Here is a 23,518-nt window from a genome sequence, read left to right on the forward strand (position 1 = left end):
CTGGCTGTCATGTATGGCCTATCTTGCACTGTATAATAGCGTTAAACCAAAACAACAAGAAGAAGAGCTGGATCAATTTTTTTTTTGTCAACCATGGCAGAAAATTGACAGCAATTGCTTTGTGGTACACGTGTATTTCCATCCATCCATATGTCCATCCACACCCTAGGGCAGTGTGAAAGTTCTTTAGATTAAGCTCAGGTTTGAAGGTTTTTACTTTCTAGCTAATTGTAGGTGTACATTGTGTCAATAATATTTCAATTTTCATTTTAGAATTTCATTTGGTTGTGCACTAAATTTTATGCCGTATTGTCCTTTTACATGGAATTTAAGTGTGATATACATACATTAGTCCCCCTCTTGAACGGCCTCCCCCCACCTACCAGTGGCCACCCGCTTCTTACAGCCAGAATCCTTTGGCACCGACGAGTGTGTATTTAAAAGTACCCCTCAAGAACGGCCGCTCATCTAACATGACCAGCGGCTGGCATATTAGTACAAAAATGTAAAATGTTCGCCTCATGAGTGGCCACTTTGTTTTTCCAATGTGTACAGAACTTATAATTAATTCTTATTGTGACGTAAGGTAAGTAATCAGATTATCTCTTCCGTTGATACATGTTTCCCAATGTCAAGTTTCACTTACTAAAAGAAGTGTTGACTCAAGTACATGTAACAGTAAGATTAATATTGTATCATTGTCTATAAAAGCTGACATTTACAGGAAATGGGCTTAACGATGTTATGATAGAGTTTTGGGTTTCACACATCTGTCGAGTTCTTCTTTTTGATGATTTCAGCCACACATAATTGTCATCATGACAGGGTCAGCATAGGCTAAAAATAGATTTTGTGCATTAACATACACACAGAAATTAAGCTTGAACAAAACAGAGTACCAGACAAAGACCGAAAAATCACATGACAACATATTTATGGCTTCCTTTACAAAGAATGCATTTTGTCCAATTAACAAAAGTTTTGTCTGCATAATTAAATCACATTCTGTTAGCAACATCTGAATAAATCATTACCAAACATTAACATGTCATCACGTAAACGGAGACTATTATTTTAGAAGAAAGTTGGTTATTCTACTCGACGACATCAGGGGAGGTGGGGGCGGGACTTGCTGAACAACGGTATGTAGAAAAGACTTGAATAAAACAATTTTATGTTGAAAAGATTTGAATAATCAACTTGTAACCGATAAGGAGGTAATTCAATGGCAGTGGGAAAATGGAGCAAATGGAAAGAAAATTATATATGTACCAAGATTTAAGTGATGTTTTTGAATGGTTTTGCAATGTGCATCGCAACAATACCCACTCACATATCACGCTTACTTCAAGAATAAGAACTATTAATGTATATTCAGTTGAAATAAGTATGTTATTATAACAAGAACTTTTTAATAATTAATGTTACTTTTAAACGAATATATTAAATGAAAATATTAAATGCTTTGAAGTATGTAGCTTTCTTGCTACCTACATTACATATACTTAGCGCAAAAAATTTACTCCCCCTCTGGAAAGGCCACCTGTCTTATAAGGCCAATTTCCCGGTGCAGAAGGGGTGGCCATATAAGGGGGGGACCACTGTACATTAACACTGCAAGACGAAATTGTTCAAGTTATTTAGGTGACCATCACAATTTAGAGTGGAGTTTCTGCTGAACTGAACAAGTCATTTAAATGAATCCAAGCAAATATAATTATTTTTTTTTTTTTTCACTAAAATTCACAGATTTTTCTTGGGGTCCAATGGTTTCCATTGAAGAACAATTGTTTCTTGGGGCTTTATGATTGTAGTTTGTAACAGTCGTGAAATGCACAATACAAAAATAGTGAATTAATGGTTTTTGAGTGATTGATGTTTGAGTTAACAAGGTTTTACTGCGTAATGAATTTGGATAGATGTTCACTTTTATACACCAGTCTTAAGATGGGCATATTATGCTATGGTATTGTCTATCCATCTGTCTGTCCATCCATCCAACCAACCAACCAACCAACATTTAAACTGACTGGATTCTTTATAGACCTGATGATAATATTCTACATCCTTCATTAGTGCCCCTCGAACTTGAATCAAATCACCTCTGTGTCATATGTCATCTTGACATTAGTTCCTAATCTTTCATCTTTGTTTGCTACTAAGAGAAACTTCCATATGATAAATACAATCCCATTAATGTGTGATGTCCATGCAAAGGTAACTAATTTGTTGTGTCCTGCAGCTGAACAACTTGAAAAGTGTTTGCATTTGTTGCCTGGCAAAGTGCAGAGTATCCATTCAGAAGTGTTCTCAGTGGTATGATATTGGTATGGCTTCTAAAAGAGAATGCTGTAGTATGGATGGGATTGTGTTGACAGTCCCTCAGCATCCGAAGGTCGTGGGTTTGATCCCCAGCCGAGTCATACCAAAGACTTACAAAAATGGTACTAACAGCTGACTTGCTTGGCGCTTAGCATTACGAGGTTAGTGTTAGGACTGGTCGGCCTGGTGTCAGGATAATGTGACTGGGTGGGACATCATGCTACATGTCTGCGGCATGATGCCTCAGTGCTAGACATCACTATAAACTGTCACACTGCAGACATCGTTGCAATATGACTGAAAAATTGTTAACGCATTAAAAATCCAAATCTCATACACACACACACACACTTGACAGTCCCTCTTTCCAGGGTGAGATCACTCTTATGTGACTCACACCTATGTGGTCACAGTGTTTATATTGGTAAAAACTAGGTTGTGACAGCAAAGTTTGTGGTTGTAGTCATACTCCTAAGGTATTATGATTTGATAAGTTTTATCCAGGAAACATTTTAACTAAAATCTTGGTTTCCACATGATATCTTGAGTTCTTTGTTATGGATGGTTTGAAATGGAGACAAGGAAGATGCATATTCATGTTTAGGTCAGAAGGTCAAAGATCTTGGTAACAGTGACTGAAAGAGGGGCCCCGAGTGGTCTAAAATGATCTCCGTTACAGATCTCTGCCATTTCACCTCTGTCTGCGTGGGTTCGAGTCTTGGATTCGACTAATGTGGGTATGTGAGATAGCTTGCCAGTAGCTTCTTGTGGGTCAGTGGTTCTTTCTGGGGTTTTCCCGGGTTCTTCCTCCACCATTAATACTAGCTGCCATGTATAGCCTATCATGTGCTGAAAAACAGTGTTAAACCCTACAACAGCAACAGCAGTGACTGAAAGAAGGAATAACAACTTCCACAAACCTACTTTAGTTCTGTATTACATATCTTAACTTTGTAGATGGATTACATTTCAGACAAAGAAGGCTTTTTTTAGTTTTGGGGTTTAAAAGGTAAAATGTCAAGGTCAGAGGGATTACATAGAATAATAATAACTCAGGTTCTATGCTACAAACCATGAGTAGATTTAGTAGATGGATTGCATTTATGACACATCACACTGCACCAGTGGCCTGGTGGATAGAATTTCCGCCTTGGAAGTAGGAGGTCATGGGTTCGAACCCCGGCCAAGTCATACCAAAGACTTACAAAAATGGTACTAATAGTTGCCTCGCTAGGCGCTCAGCATTAAGAGGTTAGTGTTAGGAATGGTCGGCCTGGTGTCAGGATAATGTGACTGGATGGGACATCATGCTACATGCCTGCAGCATGATGCCCCAGTGCTAGACATCACTATAAACTGCCACATTGCAGACATCGTAGTGATATGACTGAAAAATTGTTAAAGCTACATTCAAAATCCTAATCACACACACACACACCCATATGCATTTATGACAAGAAAGGCTCTTACTGATTTTGGGGTTATTATGTCAGATGCCAAGGTCACAGTCTGAAAGAAAATTGGTTACCCCGAAAGATAACTTGAAATGGTGGGCGTGTAATTGTTGTAGTTTTTCTTAAAAGGTGACTTTAGGTTTGTAATAATCACAGAATCTGTGAATGTGGATACTCCAGGGATAATTAATTAATTTTAAGTTATTGTTTTATGTTATTAACCTTTAAATACCAATTATAAAATATTTTTGTAGAATTTCTGCTAAGTACAAAGCGTATAGTACTATAAAGGTACTTGTATAGAAGTCAAGTCCTTCTGCACACAGCAGAGACAATGATTTGCTTTACAATGATGCACCAGCAAATCTGGGTCTATATTGTTTTTTTTTTACTGCTCCTGAAAAACTGCAAGTGCATTATGTGACAGCATATTTTGGTCTTTGCAATTTGAAGTTGGACTCAACAACAACGGGAGTATTATGGCACAGTATTAAATTCATGCCCTTTGACCTTTTTTTAATTCTATTTCAGCGTCATACCTCTACTTCGAGATTCCATCGGTATATTAATGCAGAGAACACCTAGACAAATAGACCATCAACTACCTGGGTGCTATACTAGGGTATGCAGTATTTGATTTAACACATCTGTTGTAGTTGTCTTTACTCAGTCTCTGTTTATCAGACATTTTCGTTATCAGATTTGATGAATAGGATTATTTCATAACAAAAAGTTTGTAGAGCAAAGTGTCTTGCATTGCTTTGAATTATAAGATACCTCAAAATTTGATATTGTGTTTACACCAATCAGCATGGCTGTGTCTTGGAAAAAGCAAAACAAAGAAGTAAATATTAAATATGTGAATCATACATTGAGGGAGATTGTGAGTGAAAATATGGATACTAGACTATAATGCTACTTGTCAGTTATTTTGATCAAGTTTGTACAAGGATTGTTGCCTTTTGATTCGGACTTGAGAACTGGCTATATCAAACAAGGATTGTTGTCTCTTGATTCAGGCTTGAGAACTATAACATCAGATATGTGTTATTTATTGTTCTGACTTAAGTGCTGGCAATATCAAACAAGGATTGTTGTCTTTTGATTCAGGCATGAGTACTGGCGATATCAAACAAAGATTGTTGTCTTTTGATTCTGGCTTGAGTACTGACTATATCAGATGAGGATTGTTGTCTTTTGATTCTGGCTTTAGTACTGACTGTCAAACAAGGAATGTTGTCTGTTGATTCAGGCTTGAGTACTGGCTACATCAAATAAGGATTGTTGTATTTTGATTCTATCTTGAATACTGGCTATATCAAACAATGGTTGTTTTTTATTCAGGCTGGCAATATCAAACAAGGATAGTTTTTTGATTCTGGCTTGTGTACTGGCTATATTAAACAAGGATTGTTGTATTTTGATTCTGGCTTGAGTGCTGGCTATTTTTAAAGTACATGAAAATCAGTTTGAGACTTGCAGTATTGTGATGATTTAGTTTTAAAACTTAGAATGATATTTCAAGAAATTTGACTACTGCATGATATAATTGGTAGATACTTTATGTCAACTGATATATACAATTAAAAGTATTAGATAATAGTTTTTTTATGTAATAGGACAAAAATTTATTTGGTTTTGTAAAATAAATGAATATCAATTATACACTGTTAATCATTTAAATGTGAGAACTTTACATCCCCTAGTGAATTTTCAAAGTTATAGTGTTAGGTCTTTAAGACTGGCATATGCTAATTATTGAATGAGACTAATGAAAACAGTCAACTACAGTACATATATAATCTTATGCAAGTTTGCTTTAGGAATCAGATTTATAAAAGAAGTTGAATAATGTAAAATGAACAGTATATTATATTTATAGAGTTCTAATGCAAACAAATGAGATATTGTAAATAACGTAACTACAGAACTTAGGATTACGTGATGATGGCAATGGTGTGTGATGCCTCTTGATCTTCTTTATTAGCAATAATTATGACAGCAATTGTTTATTAATTCACAAACATGAGTAATATTTGATTAAATTAAACTTATCCAGTATTCGTTACTGAATGATTGAAGAAATATTTTGTTGCAGGTGAGTCAACTGGAGGGTGTGTACAGTGTACAGGAGCCTCACTTTTGGACCCTTTGCAGTGAGGTGTACATAGGTACCATCAAACTGGAGGTTGCCATGGGTGCAGACACAAAATATATTCTTAGTCAGACGCACAATATTTTCACACAGGTAAATTGTATGACATTTTACTAAAAACAGGGTCTGTAGGGGCCTTGAAAAGTCTTGAAAAATGAATTGTTCCCTCGAGGCCTTGAAGACACCTTGAAATTTCTAAATATTGTCTGGGTACCTTGAAAAGCCTTGATTTTCTTCAAACCAAGAGGAATTAATAAATAGTTTTTGTTTTACAGAATTAAATAACAAGAAAATGGGAGAGAAAAAAAACCCCCAAAAACAATCTCTCGCTAAGTTTGTGTGGGAATGGACATTTTTTCACAACTCGCCACTGTGCAGTCGTAAATTTTGAACTTATGATTTTGCGAAGCCCGGATGTAGCAGTGGTTTAAATCATTTGCTTCGACATGGCTTGCTGCTGATTCCAACTTTGGTGGCTAGATGAATAAGAATATAAAGTTTGGATTATGAGAACTTTCTCAGAGACCTTTGCAAAATGCAAATTATTCCAGAAGGATATTGATTTGCATGCAATGAGAGAGATTGTTCCACGGTCACATGCGGCTGAGAAAACCCCCAAGCTCTTGTAATTGTGCAGGCAAAACAAGAAGCCTTCAGCATGAAATCATTTTTGACAAAAGAGGTATGTCTGTGAACACAGATTCAAGTTTTAAAATAGAGACTTAATTTTGAAATTAGTTCAGTCTGGTTCTGTATTGGAATTGAGTGGAAATAGGACAGACTATAATTGCAGTGAACATGATAAATCTAAAAATGTAGAATACAGCTAAGCTGAGAGAAATATTAATATATCTTAATAAGAAATAATTTAAAATATCTATATGCTGTTTTTAAATAAGCAATAATATAAAAAACAAATATCTTTACTTTTTGTTTGCTTTATGGGGATGAGTGAAGAAGAAAGGAAGGTACTGAAAAAGACATTGAGACAATGACAGCTACTGATGATGACTATGCATTGAAAGCTAAGATCCATAGGAAAATTTCTTTTATCATGACAAAATAATTTGATGAAAAGTGAGAAGGACAAAATTGTTGAACTTTGAGTTCATGAAAAACAGCTTGATGACAAGCATCAAGAACTGGAAAATTCACCCCAAAATATTTTGGACTTTCTAAATATTGTAGTGTGGACTGAGTAAAATGAACTTTGTTCAGTGACTACATTATTCAAATGCCGAGATGTAGGATGTTTAATATTAATAGGAAAGATATCAGTGATCATACTATTGACTTCATGTGTTATTTTTTTTTTGTTGAAAAAGTAAATTTGCAAGAAATGTTCCTTGTATGGAGTAATAGTAAGTATTAACTTGTGTTTACATACAGTTTCATTTATGAATCCTTCAAAATTAATGTAATAATGCACATTGGTAAACAAACCAGATTTTGAACCTTGAAAAACCTTGAATATTTTGAAATATGCTACCAACCCTGTAAAAAAAACTTTCACTTCATAGCAGAATACAGTATGTAAAATAACTAATCCTGTATTTTAAGGATTGGAACATTTTCCATTATTGTTTGTTTAATTTTTAAAGAAGTTTGTCATATTTTACCATTTATCTTTTATCTTGTAAGATAAAATATTTACTTTCAGTTAAAAGGGTTTATCTTCTTGAAGATTTGAGCAATTTTTAACCTCTATATCTGTTCAGAATGTTTAAGATCTCCACCTTTTATCTTCAAGGACTACATATTTATATTTATTTGAAGGTTTTTCTTACCAATTTTTTTGTTTGTTTGTCATTTCCCTTTTATAATCTTTTTTATAGCAAAACTTTTAATCAGTACTTATAGCCATGGTTGTGCTGATGTGCCAACACACACACATACATGCATAGACACATGCATACATAACCCTTATTCACCTATTAGTTAGATTAAGTTTTAACAGCAATTGCCCTGGTGGAACATTTAAGAGAAGGAATGAATCTGATGTACATAACTGATCACACAAAAAAAGTAACCAAAGACTCTTCATGTTTTTATGCCCCATTGCTTGTGGCATAGACATCTTGATTTGGTCCTGTATGTACATAAATCTTCACCTCTCTCTCTTTCCATCCATCCATCCCAATAAGCTTGTTAGCAAGATTGTGCAAAAACCACTCATTGCAGACAGATGAAATTTGGCTAGCTTATTGTATCCACATGTAGATGACGTGATTTGATTTTTAACCCATTATAGCTTTTTTTTCCTCACATTTTTGGAACTTTTTTTGTATTTGTGGGACAAAAATCTTGTTTGCTAGATTACATTGAAACTTTAAATTTGGTAGGCATATTTGTATCTATGTGTTGTTATTTATATTTTCAGACTGTTACAGCTTTTTAGACATTTTATGTCAGCATGCTTAGAAAAAAACGTTGAATATCTTAGGTAAAAAACACTTTTTGAGATGACATAGCTATCAGCTTTTGGACCGACATGCACAGGACTGACAGCTGTCAGCCTGGACTGACATATTCAGGACTGACATAGCTGTCTGTCAGCTTGGAGTGACATTGCTATTAGTTTATCAGCTTTGACTGACATACACATGACTGACATTTGTTTATCAGCTTGGATTGACATACACATGACTGACATTTGTTTATCAGCTTGGACTGACATACACGACTGACATTTGTTTATCAGCTTGGATTGACATACACAGGACTGACATTTGTCTATCAGCTTGGACTGACATACACAGTACTGACAGTTGTCAATCAGCTTGGACTGACATACACAGGACTGACATTTGTTATCAGCTTGGACTGACATACACAGGACTGACATTTGTTATCAGCTTGGACTGACATACACATTACCGACATTTGTTTATCAGCTTGGACTGACATACACAGGACTGAAATTTGTTTATCAGCTTGAATTGACATGCACAGGACTGACATTAGTCTCTCAGCTTGTACTGACATACACAGGACTGACATTTGTCTATCAGCTTGGACTGACATACACAGTACTGACAGTTGTCAATCAGCTTGGACTGACATACACAGGACTGACATTTGTTATCAGCTTGGACTGACATACACATTACCGACATTTGTTTATCAGCTTGGACTGACATACACATTACCGACATTTGTTTATCAGCTTGGACTGACATACACAGGACTGACATTTGTTTATCAGCTTGGATTGACATACACAGGATTGACATGCACATGACTTACATTTGTCTATCAGCTTTTACTGACAGACACATGACTGACATTTGTTTATCAGCTTTGATTGACATACACAGGGCTGACATTTGTTTGTCAGCTTGGATTGACATACACAGGACTGACATTTGTCTATCAGCTTGGACTGACATACACAGGACTGACATTTGTTTATCAGCTTGGATTGACTTACACAGGACTGACATTTTTTCTTCTTCATCAGCTTGGATTGACATACACAGGACTGACATTTGTCTATCAGCTTGGACTGACATACACAGGGCTGACATTTGTTTATCAGCCTGGATTGACATACGCAGGACTGACATTTTTTCTTCTTCATCAGCTTGGATTGACATACACAGGACTGACATTTGTCTATCAGCTTGGACTGACATACACAGAGCTGACATTTGTTTATCAGCTTGGATTGACATACACAGGACTGACAGTTGTCAATCAGCTTGGACTGACATACACAGGACTGACATAGCTGTCTATCAGCTTGGACTGACACACACAGGACTGACATAGGTATTGTAGTCATAATAACGATAATTTAAAAAAAAAATAGCTCAAAAACATCTGTTCATTTATATATTACATAAATGTAATATATCTTACAAGTGCTTACTGATTAACAAGATTGTTCTACTGGCTATAAAGTATTATTATTTTTTCTCTTTTTGAACAGATTGGAGTGAGGCAGTTGTATGTACAGATAGATCATGCAGCAATGTAATGGACCAGATTGCTGTGATACAAACAAGATTATATAGTCTAGTCCATTGTATTTAATGTTGTCTGCTGAGAATGGCAGACATCTGGTGCTGGATCGTTATTTTAGGGGGCTAGAGTGAAAAAAAGTTTCACTTCCAGTGGAATAGTAAACTTTTATCAATTCATATAGTACATTTTCATTTCTGTGACAACAGTCATTAAAAAAAGTCAGCTTTTACCTTCAGGATGGGAGAACAGTGGCAGAATTCATTGTTTTTAGTCACAAGAATGTGACATTTTATGTATGTGGAAACAGGTTAAGATTATTTTTTGGAACAAAACCTGTCTTTTTTATCCCCTTATTGTCACAAGTTAGGATGGGGATGTAGTGTTTTTCTTGCGCATTGTATGTTCATTTGTTTGTTCATCCTTTCATTAAGCCCTCAATATCTTGAACCATATCTCACTTGCAATTCATGAAAATTGATTTCTGAACGAATCTCAGGACAAGTACTTAAGCTATACTGAATCTAGGTCACTCTGGCTCAGTTTTCATGCTTGAGTGACTTTCTTTCAGCTGTTTGTTCATTAAACTCTCAATATCTCAGACTTATTTCACCTACAGTCATGAATGTTTGTGTGTGGGTTCATCTTGACCACACCTAAATATGGTCAGTGTGACCCAGTTTTCATTCACTCTTAATAATGGTTCATAATTTTCGTACACTTATGACAATTGGCAAGTGAATGTATATCACATTAATCCTACCATTTAAAACTGTCATTGTTTCTTAATTTTCATGCTTGAGTGACTACTGTTTTATTCATACAAAAACTTGGTCAATGTGACCTAATTTTCATGCTGGAATAGTTTTATTGATTGCTAATTTTTTTTTTTACATACCCGATACCTTATACCCTGTTTGACCTACACATGAAAATTGGCGCATTGATGCAGCTGAAGGAGAATAGCTCACCTATGCCAAAAAGAGGTCAACGTGCCCTTTTGCAGCTTGAGGGATTTTTCAACTATTCACTGATTACAGTCATTACACTCTCATTATCTTGGACCCAATTGATATGTGCGTGTATCTCAACAAGGTTAACTCAACCATATGAAAACTAGGTCATCATGACCATATTTTATGCTTGAATGCTGTTTGTATTTTTCAGATACTAATGTATCCTCAAATATGGCCACTGTGACTAAAAATACAAAAACAACATCTCGGAAACTCGGTAAAAGTCAACAAAATTTGACAGAAAGTATTCTGTGATTTAGGATTTTCAATTTTATATAAATAAGGACAATTTGTCATTGGATATGGCAGCCAATACTGAAAATAGAACATTCTTTACATGACTTTTCAAAACCTCAGTACAGAATTTGACTGAAAGTATCCAGGCATAAAAGGAGTTTTAGTTTGCCAATCTGTCATCAAATAAGACTGCTGTTACTAAACCTGGAAAAATGTTGAATAACTGCTTCTAATATTCAGCTTAAGTGAATTTGACTAAATGTGCCATAAATGCATCAAGACTTGAAGGTCCTTCAGATTTGTACAGATGTGGTGATATGCCATCACACATGGTTGCCATTACTAACAATAGAAAAAACATTTACAAAACTTGATCTCCAACAACTACTCCACAGAATTTTACCAACATTTACAGAAAACATCCTAGCATAAGTCCTTTCATTATTGAAGAAATTATTCTTATGTGCCATCAAATATAGGTATAAATATAAAAAACCTGAGAAGGCTTGAAACAATGTTATAACATATATAATCAACATTATTGGGAGAAATTTTGACAGAAGCCATCCTACTGACTCAGATTTCTTGGCCAACTGCTCTTACATTTGACTATTAGGTAGTTGTCAGCCAAGTGAGTACTCACTGGCCATCTTGGGTCTCTTGTTTTATAACGTGACCATATAAACTGTTTACATTGAAAGATGAAAGGTCACGGTCATAGTAAAGCAAATTCAGAAGTTATTGAACTTCTTACAAGATTAAAGAACATATGGCTTAGAAATTATGCAGCTGTGCTTCATAAAAAAATGTATAAACTTGGTTCCAGATGCAAGTTTAAAAACAAAGAAATTCAAAGAGACCATGTAGATTTAGTAAAAGTATCTCAATGTAGTCAGACATGTGAAGAATGAAAACATTGTCAAAACATGATGTTCAGTGAAATACATTGTAGTGGACTCTGACATATACACAAAGGCTTCTGCTCATAGAGAGCAAATGCGGACATACACACACACACACACACACTTTTCTTAAATTGACTTATGTATTTATAGATCTATATAGAAAAGATACCGATCATCAAAAGGACAATGGTTTGTGCCATAGATAATCTTTGTGGATGAGTTATGTCTGTAAGTTATACAACTGCATATTTCGAAGGGAATAAAGCAAGAAATTATGGTTAAAGGATTTCTGTTTTTCTCGAGCATTGTTAAGTCTTATAATAACATATGTGAAATGTAAATATCATGTCAAGTAACTCAATAAAATATCTAATCACACATTTTAGAGTTACGAAGCTTCATGTCTATCATAAAAAAAAAAACACATTTTCAAAGTTACAGAGTTTGATGTTCATCATCCAGCAACATTGTCAGTTTGATGTTATCACAAGTCCACATCGCTTCCATAAAAGTGCAGGAGAATTTTTTTCTAGCAGATTTGTTATGGTTTTCATCATTTACTTAAGCAAATTGAGTATTTTTCATTTAAATTCATGTCTTTTACACATTCCCTGTCGTAAAACTTGTTAGGTACTTGTGTGTGTACTTGTACACATATGCAATTACTACGCAATTATACAAAAACTAGTTTACTATAGTCTTGTGTTGATAATCTTAGTTTAGTTTTTGTGGATAGTTACTTTCTATATTTTCCCCACATTTAAATAAAGTCACTTAGAAAACAGCTCTTCCAAATAATTTAATTTTAAACATATATGTGCTTTTTTTCTACTGAAAGCAAAGTTGTGAAGACAGTTAAAAATGCTTAAGAAGAGTAATGTTTTTAGCCCGACCTATCTGAAGGTATTGTATTGGAAAGAAAATCTTGGTTGTAAAAATAGTATAACTGCATATCCAGTTTGCGTAATATTTCGTTTACTCGAAATCACTTACCAGTATGCTCTGTCTCGTTCTCTGGTCCACTTGTGTTGCAGTTATTAAATGACAAAGTCATTCTTTTGCTGTTTCTATTCAGATGTGCAAGATACAGGTACATTTATCACCATCAGATAGAAATTACATAAACTTTATTGGATTTTAAGAATATATCATAGAGGAACACAAAAACTGGAATATGATGTTACATCCATGTAATCTGATAATGATTTTAAATTCCACTGGTTACTGGAATCTTTTATCATGTTTAATTTTTATCCATTTGTAATTCTCATTAGTTAAACAAATAATTACATCCCCCAAAATGATAGATTTCAGCCTGTTCTTCCTTTTCTCCATCAGTTTTTTCTTCCTGTCTCTCTAAAGAAAATCTGTGGACAAGATATACTTGCATTTGTCAGTCCGTCCATCATGCATTTTTGTATTTTACCTTTAAAGTCTTTGGAGATTAAGGGATGGAACTTGGTATACTTGCTCATCATCACTAGAAGGTGTTTCACTTGCCATATTCAAGATCAAGGTCATAATTTAAGATCAAGGTCATAGTGCAATATTTTGTATTTTCCCTCTCACTAATCCTTCTGCTACATAACTTTAAAGCCATTTGAGATCAGGGGATGAGACTTGGTATACTTGTACATATATCATGGAATATATCCCAGGGCAGAAATTTTGTATTGTTTAAATCCCCTCATATGGGAATGCAGGAGGAACTAGTGTACTGTTATGATGCTGTTGTTTTTTTCATTAGTGATGTGTCCTGGTTTTGCCTTTTAACCGTCTCGCTATTCCTTCTGCTACATAACTTTAAAGCTGTTTGAGATCAAGGGATCAGACTTGGTATATTCATGCATCATGGAAGGTATGTTGGGGTTCTTTTCGTCAAGGTCAAGGTCATATTAGTGTGTTTTAATTGCACTTTCTGTCTGCTATATAATTGTTAAGCTATTTGACATCAAGACATGAAACTTCAGATATGCTTCGAGGGTGTGCAAATTGTGCACAGTTTTAAAAAAATTGCAAGCAGTGATGCATGAGAACTTGGCAAATTTGCTGACAGTGGTACATATAAAAATGCACTTTAGAATATTTATTTAACTGTTAAGATAGACTGAATAAATATGAGTACAAAAAAAAAAATAAAGTAAATGCACTTATTTGATCAGTGTCTATTTCAAAGTATGCAGATATAGGTTAATTTTTTTAAAAAAAGATGCATGGAAATCCTGCTAATTATTTATAAAAGTGCATTATTGAGGAGTATTATTTATAAAAGAAGTGTGCACTATTGAGAGGTTCTGCAATTTATGCCCATTTCTCTCATTTGCACATGTGTGAACTTTGGTCCATTTCCTGGAGGTGAGAGAGTAAGTTGTAGTCAAACATGGCAGGATGAAAAGTGTCTAATTGTTTTAAATGTTAGTGATGGTGGGTATGGGCTGAGTGAACAGCAGAAAGAAGGAGGTGAATGATGTAGTGTAGTTTCTCATAAAACACTGGATGATATTTCTAAAACAATGCAGATTCTGGGAAATATTAGCCATCAAAGAAAAAATCAAAATTGGAAACCATGTTTCTGAAATAAAATGGCTACAACACTATACCAGGATGGGAGGGAGGGGGGAGCATATTACCAGAATTTTAATTTTAACTGCCCTAACAGAATAGAGCAGGAAGAAAGAGAGATAGATATTAAAGTATTAGGTAAATAATAATATAATTTCCTCCCACCCACCTACTTCCATCTTGTTTTGGTGACAAGGGAGAGATACTTCCTTTACATTAAATCCTGGCATCATCTCTAAAACTGGCATGATTGTCCATCATCCTAAGGTGTGTCACATATACCACATTAGGGGTGTTATTTTTAAGGTCAAGGCCATTGCTCAAGATGCTGTTTCTGTCACACTTCTATATAACTTTAAAGTTGTTTGAAATATGAGGATGAATATTGATTATTCATATCTATCACTAGAACATGTGACATACCAGTCATGGTCAGGGTCATGTTTCAGTGTCTTTTGCTTTACATCATACCTTTCCACTCTATAACTTTACAGCAGCTTGATCAATATTAATCATTGTTTACATAAATGTCTTCATTAGCAGGTATGCTGTTATTTTTTTTGGGGGGGGCAGTCATTTTTTTAAAGGTCACTGTCCGGGTATTATATGTTTAATTTTTCTATTACACTTTCTTTTCTGTTCTTTAATTATAAAGTCATTGAGATCAATGAATGAAATTTGTTTTATTTATATAACATCACTACAAGGTGTGTCACATACAGATTGTATCATCCAGTTTATAATCACAAGTCAGTAGTTTGGGTTTTTGTCACATTTGTCCTTTTGCATTAAAACTTGGCAGTTGTTTAAGATAAATGGATGAGTCTTTTTATGATTATATATTGTCATTAAATGATATGTTTGAAGTATTTTCCTCAAGGTTCAAAGTCGCATCAATTTTTTTAAGGCATATTTTTATTCAGCTTTATATTATAAAAACTTGAGAGATGAACCATGACACATTCATGCTTCTCAGATTGATGGCGTCTGATGTATCAAAGTCAATGTATATCTCCAGGGTCAAGTTCAATATTTTTTGCCCCCCTTTACTGCCTTTTTCCTCTAATGTTCTTTAATGTAGAGAAATGAAACTTTGTTACTTTAAATGTCTGCCCACTAACTTTTCCACTCTTTCATAGTCAGATTTCATGATAGTGTACTTATATGATGTCACCATGATAGGAATGCGGGCAAAAATTCACTGAATTTTGCTTGTTTATTTTAATATCTCATAAATTCATTGAGATATCTCTATGAAACTTAATATACCATTTTACTAGGACTAGATAATGTCTCCTGGACAGAATGAAGTCTAGTTTTTTTATATCCCCGTTTTTATTACAAAATCATGTTTGTTCATCTGTCACAGTCTTGTCCAGTTAATATCCCCAGAACTGTTAGAGATATCTTCATGAAACTTGGTATGTTTTTGTATAATGATGAGTTTGTGCTCATTATGAGATTCAACTTTCTTAGATTAGAACTTTTAGAGTTATCTCCCCAGCTTTAGAAATAGAACTTTTAGAGTTATCTCCACAGCTTTAGCAAGTTGTATTTACATTCACATCTTGTTGGGGTTATTCCATTTGCACTAGCTTAGGCACAGATCTAGTTATTATTGTTTCATTAATAGATTGAGTATTTGGGAAGATTTCTATGTATTAAAATAAACATAACTGCTGAAAGCAAAGTCATTGAGAGTGCAATAAAATTAAAAATAAAGTCATTGAAAGTGCAACATAAGATTTTAGTGATGGGCAAGAAATATAATTTTTTTCTTCACATATACCAAGAAATGTTGATTGAACTGTGCATTTTGTTGCTTTCATTAAACAAGTTGAAAGCACTGGCATTGATTTCAGGTTTGAATGATTTTTCTTGTCTTTATATACTGAACTTGGAACATGATAGCAAAAACAGTTACCAATTTTTTTCTTTCAAACCCAGTTTATGAATATATTTTATAACTCTGAAATGATACCATTTCATTAAGTTCTGATTTTTTTAATAAAACATTTATTCTGAAGTGAACCAATCATGTGGGTATATCTTGGCAGTGTCCAACACAAGATCTTTGACTTTTTATCCATGATATCAGGTTTTAGGTCAAAGTCTATGACATAGATTTTTGTTCTTTATTTATCTTGTGAACATGTTAACTAAGACATATTAGAAAATATACTTGTTACCAAATTTGATATGCTGGGGTTTCAAAGGAATATTAGAGGGAGCATCTGTGGCGCAGTGGTGAGCTAGCCAGATTTGTGACCAAAAGGGTGCGTGTATGAATCCTACCATCGAACCAGCCTGACATCAGCATCTGTATTGTGTCCCTGGGCAAGGCTTTTTAATTAACCGACTTGTGTGTTGTACAGTAAAACACCAAATCAATCAAGAATATTGGAGATAGTTTAAAGACTCAACCATTAGAAAGAATAAAAGGAAAGAGGAAGCATGCTTCTCATGAATTCCTGCAAATACTTTTTGTCCAGTAGAGTGTCTGACCCTTGTAGGGTTTCTTTTTCCCCTACTCAGTGGCTGTGGTATTATTGTCTAAATATTTATCATATTATTGTTGCAGCATTTAAGTGTTTTAAAATTGTGCGCAATATTATAATCTCTTTTCTTTAAAATGCATATGCTTACATTATTTTTTTGTTATTTCTAGTTGAATCAGCTGACATAAAACTCAATAAATGATTGTGCCAAGAACACTTTAAATTACTAGAGTCCTTCAGTGAAGTTTATCTGAATAAAATGTGTTTTAAATTGCTATAAACAACAAAGATATATTTTATAAAGACATCAATCCATTGTTTTTTCTTATGCAGTGTGATTTATTTCTCAGTTTCTTGTGCATAGTGTATTGTATAGTTTGAACTGAATAGTGTACTCACCAGCCACCACAAATACAGCCATGCTGTTTGAACATAAATGCAATTTTCCTTCATACTATCGGGGCCCAGGTGGCTGAGTGGTTTAAAGTGATTATCTTTACAGATCAGTGACATCTGTCCACATGAGCTCAAGTCTCAGTTTTATCAATATGGATATATGAGAAAGCTTTCCAGTAGCTTTCCGAGAATCGGGGGTGTACTTAGATTCTTCCTTCACCAAACATACAGGCTGCCATGTATAGTCTATCATGTGCTGAAAAATGGCATTAAAACTAGGGGTGTAACAAATAGGTGATTATCACTGTTCGGCCAAATATGAATAATTGGACCAACTATTCAACCGAATACGAATACGAATAGTGTACAAAATAAATCTACCGACAACATTCAAAATTTCAAATGTAAGCAAAAGTTTCAGTTCAGTAAATTTAATACATAAACTAAAAATAAACAGTTAACTGCATGTAATTTTTGCATCCTTCGGCCAGTCTGTGTAAACTGGGAATGGAACTAATTTAACTAAATTAGAAATTATCACTTACAGTTCAGTTAATACATGAATGCTGCATTAGCTTTCAAAAACAACAATCGTTCCATGTTGTCAGCATTAAGGCAACTTCTTGTTTCACTGAAGATATCACCAGCTGTATTAAAGAGACCTTCATTTGGTACGCTCGTAGGTGGTGCAGAAAGGTAGCGCTTTGCAGTGTGATACAAGGTGGGAAATCTTGACATGTTTATTTTCCACCAATCCATTGGGTCAGTGTCTTGTTGTTCTAGGGTTTAACGCCATTTTTCAGCACAAGATAGGGTATACATGGCGGCCAGTATAACTGGTGGAGGAAGAACCATGGAAAACCCAGTAAAGAACCACCAACCCATGAAAAGCTACTGGCAGGCTTTCCCATGTACCCACGCTAGCTGAGCCTTGGACTCAAGCCCACACAGACAGAGGTGAGATGGCAGTGATCTGGAACGGTGAGCGCTTTAGACCACTTGGCCACTCAGGGCCCCCGGGTCAGTGTCTCTTGGAATACATGGCTATGCCAGGTATTGTTCACTTCTGTTTCTGTGATGACAGACATGTTATTGTTCTGTGCCTTATCAGGCTGCAACTGATCCCATGAGGTCCAAAAAAAGTCATCCTTTTTCTGTTTTTTTTTGTTGGCAGTTGTTCGTCAGCTGCAGGAAAAACTTAAGACAGCTGGACTGAGCTGTAGATGACGTTGGCTGGCATAGTAATGTAGCAGTCATAATGTCTGTCTTGGCTTGTACTTGCTCCACAGTGGTCAAAAAACATAGCTTGAAGTGTGGATCCAAGCCAGCTGACACCGCATACATGCTATTTTCATACAAGCCCAAAAATCTCCTCGTTAATGATGTGATCAGTTCGCTGACTGTCTTCTTGATGCCCTCATCAGAAGCATCTTTCTGAAGATACAACAAGATAGCCTGAACAGCTGGTAGGCTCATTGAAAAACAGGAATTGCTGCAGCTTATTTCATGAGTCAGTTGTTCAAACGGCTGCAGAATTGCAACAATTCTTGTTGCTAAAGCCCACTGCCTTGTTGTCATGGATAGCGCCTTGTTGTACTTCTCGTCACATTCAACGACATACACCGACATAGCTCTTTTTTGCTCTATCAAATGATCCAGCATCTGGTACATCGAATTCCATTTGGTCACTACATCCTGATGCAACTGATGATTTGGCACTCTGAGTTGTTCTTGAATGGCATGAAGGCTCGAGGTAGCACTTGAAGAATGTCAAAAATATCCCACAGTGTTTTGTGAGAGTGTTATAAAGTCAGCAATAGATGGCTGTGTCAGAATGGCATCATGCAGAGCCAGCTGCAGTGTGTGGGCAAAACAACTGACACTGGGAAGATCTGCATCATGTATCGCTTTCACCATGTTGGTGCCTCCATCACGTATGACCAAGTGGACACATTGTTTTTCAGTATTCCAGCAATTCATCATGTCCAGCAGAGCATCAGCTAGTAGAGTTCCAGTGTGCTGTCCATCAAACTTTTGACAATGAAGGACAGCAGCTTGGCGTGCATATTTGTCAATGATCCAATGTGCCGTTAAGCTAATGAAAGATGTTGTCGTTGTCTACGCTGTCCAAGTATCTGTAGTTAGACACAAAAATTTTGCTTCGCTGATGGCAGCCTGGACACGACCCCTCACTGTATCGTACATCTCAGGTATGATTTTTTTCACTGAAGAATTTGTGGCTTGGTAGCACGTATCTTGATTCAAGTACATCAATCAGTTCTTTAAAGCCCCTATCGACAATTGAATATGGCTGGATGTCATCAGCAATCATTTTTCCGATGGCCTGGTGTACTTTTTGTGCCATTGATGTCACTTAGTGTTTGCTGAGTCCTTCCCATCTGCTGAATGCCAGATGCCGTACTTGCCGAGGCTGATGCTTCTGCTTTCTGGTTTATGACCTATTTGTACTCGTCCGGTTGTTTGTACGACAAATGATTATTCAGTGGAGTTGTTGTGAATGACTTCGCTGAACTACCACAACAAGAAATGACTGAGTTACACAACTGGCACATTGCTTTTGTTTCATCATTGCAAATCTTGAAAAAATTCCAAATTGGACTTTGCTTATCCATCACTGAACTAACCAAATGTAAGTTGAATTTAATGTAAAATTAACTAATAAGTTTAGCTAACAATTTACCTGCTCAAGCCTCAAATGCTGAAAGTTAACATTCAGTCACTGTACACAAAGAATGAGACTACTGACACTGCGATACCGCGGTCCAGGCAGTAGGCAACGCCAAGGCTGCAACCACAGCATATATTATGTTAATGAGAGAGTTACTTCAGTCCACTCTCTGTAGCAGCTGCATATGCAGAAACATGTCATATGACCACTATTCGTATTTGGTCTGACCACTACTATTCGGCTGAATACCAAAAAGCTATTTGGCCCACTATTCAGCCCCGAAGCAAATACGAAGCGAATGTTTGGTACAGCCATAATTAAAACCACAAGTACCAAAACACAGTCATTCATTATTTTACAGATGTTATGGGCTATCAGTTTTATTGCTCAGTTAGCCGAAGGATAGTTGTGGATGATATTGTGTCAAATCATACACACTGATTCTTGTCAAATTATATACACTGATTCAGTTTTAGTTAAAGAAAGTGAGTATATAAATAAATAGTGCATGTTAGTATAGTTATTCCTTATCTTGGTGAGTGCTTAATGCACATAACTTGTTGAAATTTCAGTTGCAATTATGTCCCTTGACAATCATCTTATTGGATACAATATTGGCATGAAATCATATTCACCATCAGTACTTGATTATACGTCAAGTCCAGCTGCAAACTGCGCAGACTCAGAACTGACATCGCATAATGTGCTTGTAGATTTGGGTCTATGCAGCTTGTCATGAGTAATCAGTAGAACAAACAATATTGACCCTGATCTTCCAGTGCCCCATATGATGGCAGATCGGGGTCTTTTGTTGTTTGCAGTTGAACTGGATTTAAAAATTACTTGATATGATACATGTGGTACTTATATTTATTGCTAATTGGATATGTATTTGTTAATTGAATATTTATTTGTTAATTGGATATTTTATATGCTTAAAAGTACAAAGTATTCTTATGTTGTAACAATTCTTCATAAAATATTTTCTTGTTACATTGAAACTTGCCTTATCAGACGTGCCAGTAAAATACCAAATTTGGGAACCTTTATCTTTACACCGTAACCTACATTTTTAGCTAGATTGGAAACTTTACAAATATACAGCATTGACAGAAAGCATAGGCTGATGGTTTAATTTTATTTACCGCATTTATAACATTTTTATGTAAAAATAACCAATTTGTTTAGATTAACTTCTGGCTTACAGGCACAGGGTTTTGATACAGTTTTTCCAGCTTTATTGATATCCACATCAAGATTTTAAACCTTTGAAAATTGAACACAGTATTTTTACTGGTATACATTTGCACTGAACCTTGGTAAACTATCCTGACCTAAGAGTTTCATATATAGTCCTTTTTGTGGCATCATGGATAGGTATTTGCTGTGCAGTTCAACTAAACAAAAAAATGCAGATTCTTGGTTTATTTGTTGTGTAGAATCAGTGCAATTTAACAGTCTAAAACCACTCTGCATATTTTTGGTTACTCATGCTGCTTATTTTATATATTTTCTTCCATTTTTGTGATGTGAATATATCAGATTTAATGGCACATCATCAAAATGGTAATGCCAATCAAGGTTACCATGATTATCAAGGTCAGAATGCATGGACTCATCCATCCTCTCTGCTTTACAGTATAGAACTTGTAGAAATGCACAGCAGCCTCTTAGGACAGTGATATTTATCGCCAGGAGCTTGATTATGCTTGTAGCATCAGCCAGTGAAAACATGGGTTACATTCTAAGTTAAATTATATTAAAAGTAAGTTTATTGGTTTAAATGAGGTTTGCTTGATATTGTTTACAGAGTCCTTTCAGGACTACTAAAAGCTTATTGTATGCATACTATTATTTAATCTGTATATAAAAGACAAAACCTTTTGACCCAGTGTATTATCATATGTACATAAATTTCATCATATAGTTAAGGTTTTCATTACTGCTATTTAGTTATAAGAAAAGCTTTGTGTGACTATTTGCTCTGGTCTTTTAAGAGGAACTCTCTATTATATCAACTTGTATAGGTAAAACTTTCAACTTTGACAATAAGAAAATCACCTATTTTTGAAGAGAAAAAACATTGCAAAACATTCAGAACTAAAGTTTGTACGTAAATATAGCTGCATGTATTTTATGAGTGCAAGGTTATGTTAAAATAACTTTGACATACAAATTAAGCCATTCATGGAGTTTCAGTCAATTGCAATGCATTTTTTTTTAATATTGCAATTATGGTACAGTGTAATGAATTGTCTGTGATAGATGGCAAGTGGCAATTCGCCAATTAATAGTGTATTTGTTTACAAAAATAATATATATGTTGGAATGGGAACAACTATGTAGCTTAGGAATTTTGTGTAAAGATGGTGTAAACATGTTTATAGTCAGAAAGTTGTTTTTTGCCTAGATCATTTGTGACATCAAGATTATCATGCACTCCTTCCAAAATTGTTTATATTCTGTTTTGAAAATGATGGATTGAAAAGATTGTATTACTAGAACATAGATAATTTTTAATATTATAAATATTATTTGGCATTTAGTGATAGTGTATTTATGCATTATGTCATTGTGTGTATATATATATATATATATATATATATATATATATATATATATATATATCAATTTGTTCACAAAGTTAATGTAATATATTATTATCTCAAGAATGTACTTCCTCAGCACGGTACAAGCTTTAATCTCTTATCTCAGTTTTGATTAAAAGAAAAAGATAATTATTAAATAGTCTATATTATTTAGAAGAGTTTTTTCTGGTGTTTCGTCACCAGACTAAAAATTATGACCTAAAGAACAAACTGGGTGTAATAGGACACATTGTAACTGAGTAATAGAAATGACTGATGCCCACAATCTCATTACTGTTAAATTAGTTTGCTGTTATTATGACTGCAGGTTAAGCCATGTACATTTATTCTTGTATACTATCATTGTGCATTTTATTTCATTTTTTGGGGTCCTGGTGATATAAATGCTCATAATAAAAAATGTAACTACCATTCTTGTTGTCTTGGATTCTCACAAATTTAAAATACTGTGAAATAAGATTAGTATACCCATACCCAAAAATAAGAATTTTATGTATGTACACTACCCTCCAGTTTTATTATTGCAAAACAAAGGTTCACTTCATTTATGTGTACTAAAGACAAACAAAAGAAAGATAAATTAAAAATTGGAGAAAGTCTTTAAAATACAAAAATATTTGTTAAAAACAACACTTTGTAAAGACAATAATTGCAAGACCTTTTAAGTTGGACTATTGCCAAGGGACACATACCAACAAAAATGTTGTATCGA

General features: G+C 34.8%; 1 protein-coding gene across 1 annotated transcript in view; it reads left to right on the top strand.

Annotated features, from left to right (window-relative positions):
* LOC149806916 (zinc transporter 7-B-like) overlaps nt 1-23,217 on the top strand; it is a 56,225-nt gene extending 33,008 nt beyond the window's left edge. Inside the window, exons 9-11 of the mRNA XM_089959685.1 lie at nt 4,308-4,398; nt 5,875-6,024; nt 9,863-23,217. Coding sequence (XP_089815811.1) covers nt 4,308-4,398; nt 5,875-6,024; nt 9,863-9,910 — 289 coding nt within the window. The 3' untranslated portion in view covers nt 9,911-23,217. The remainder of the gene's footprint in view (nt 1-4,307; nt 4,399-5,874; nt 6,025-9,862) is intronic.
* The last annotated feature ends 301 nt before the right edge of the window (nt 23,218-23,518 follow it).

Source organism: Sinohyriopsis cumingii, chromosome 1 (assembly GCF_028554795.1).
Source record: "Sinohyriopsis cumingii isolate HCF-2022 chromosome 1, ASM2855479v2, whole genome shotgun sequence".
NCBI lineage: Eukaryota > Metazoa > Mollusca > Bivalvia > Unionida > Unionidae > Sinohyriopsis > Sinohyriopsis cumingii.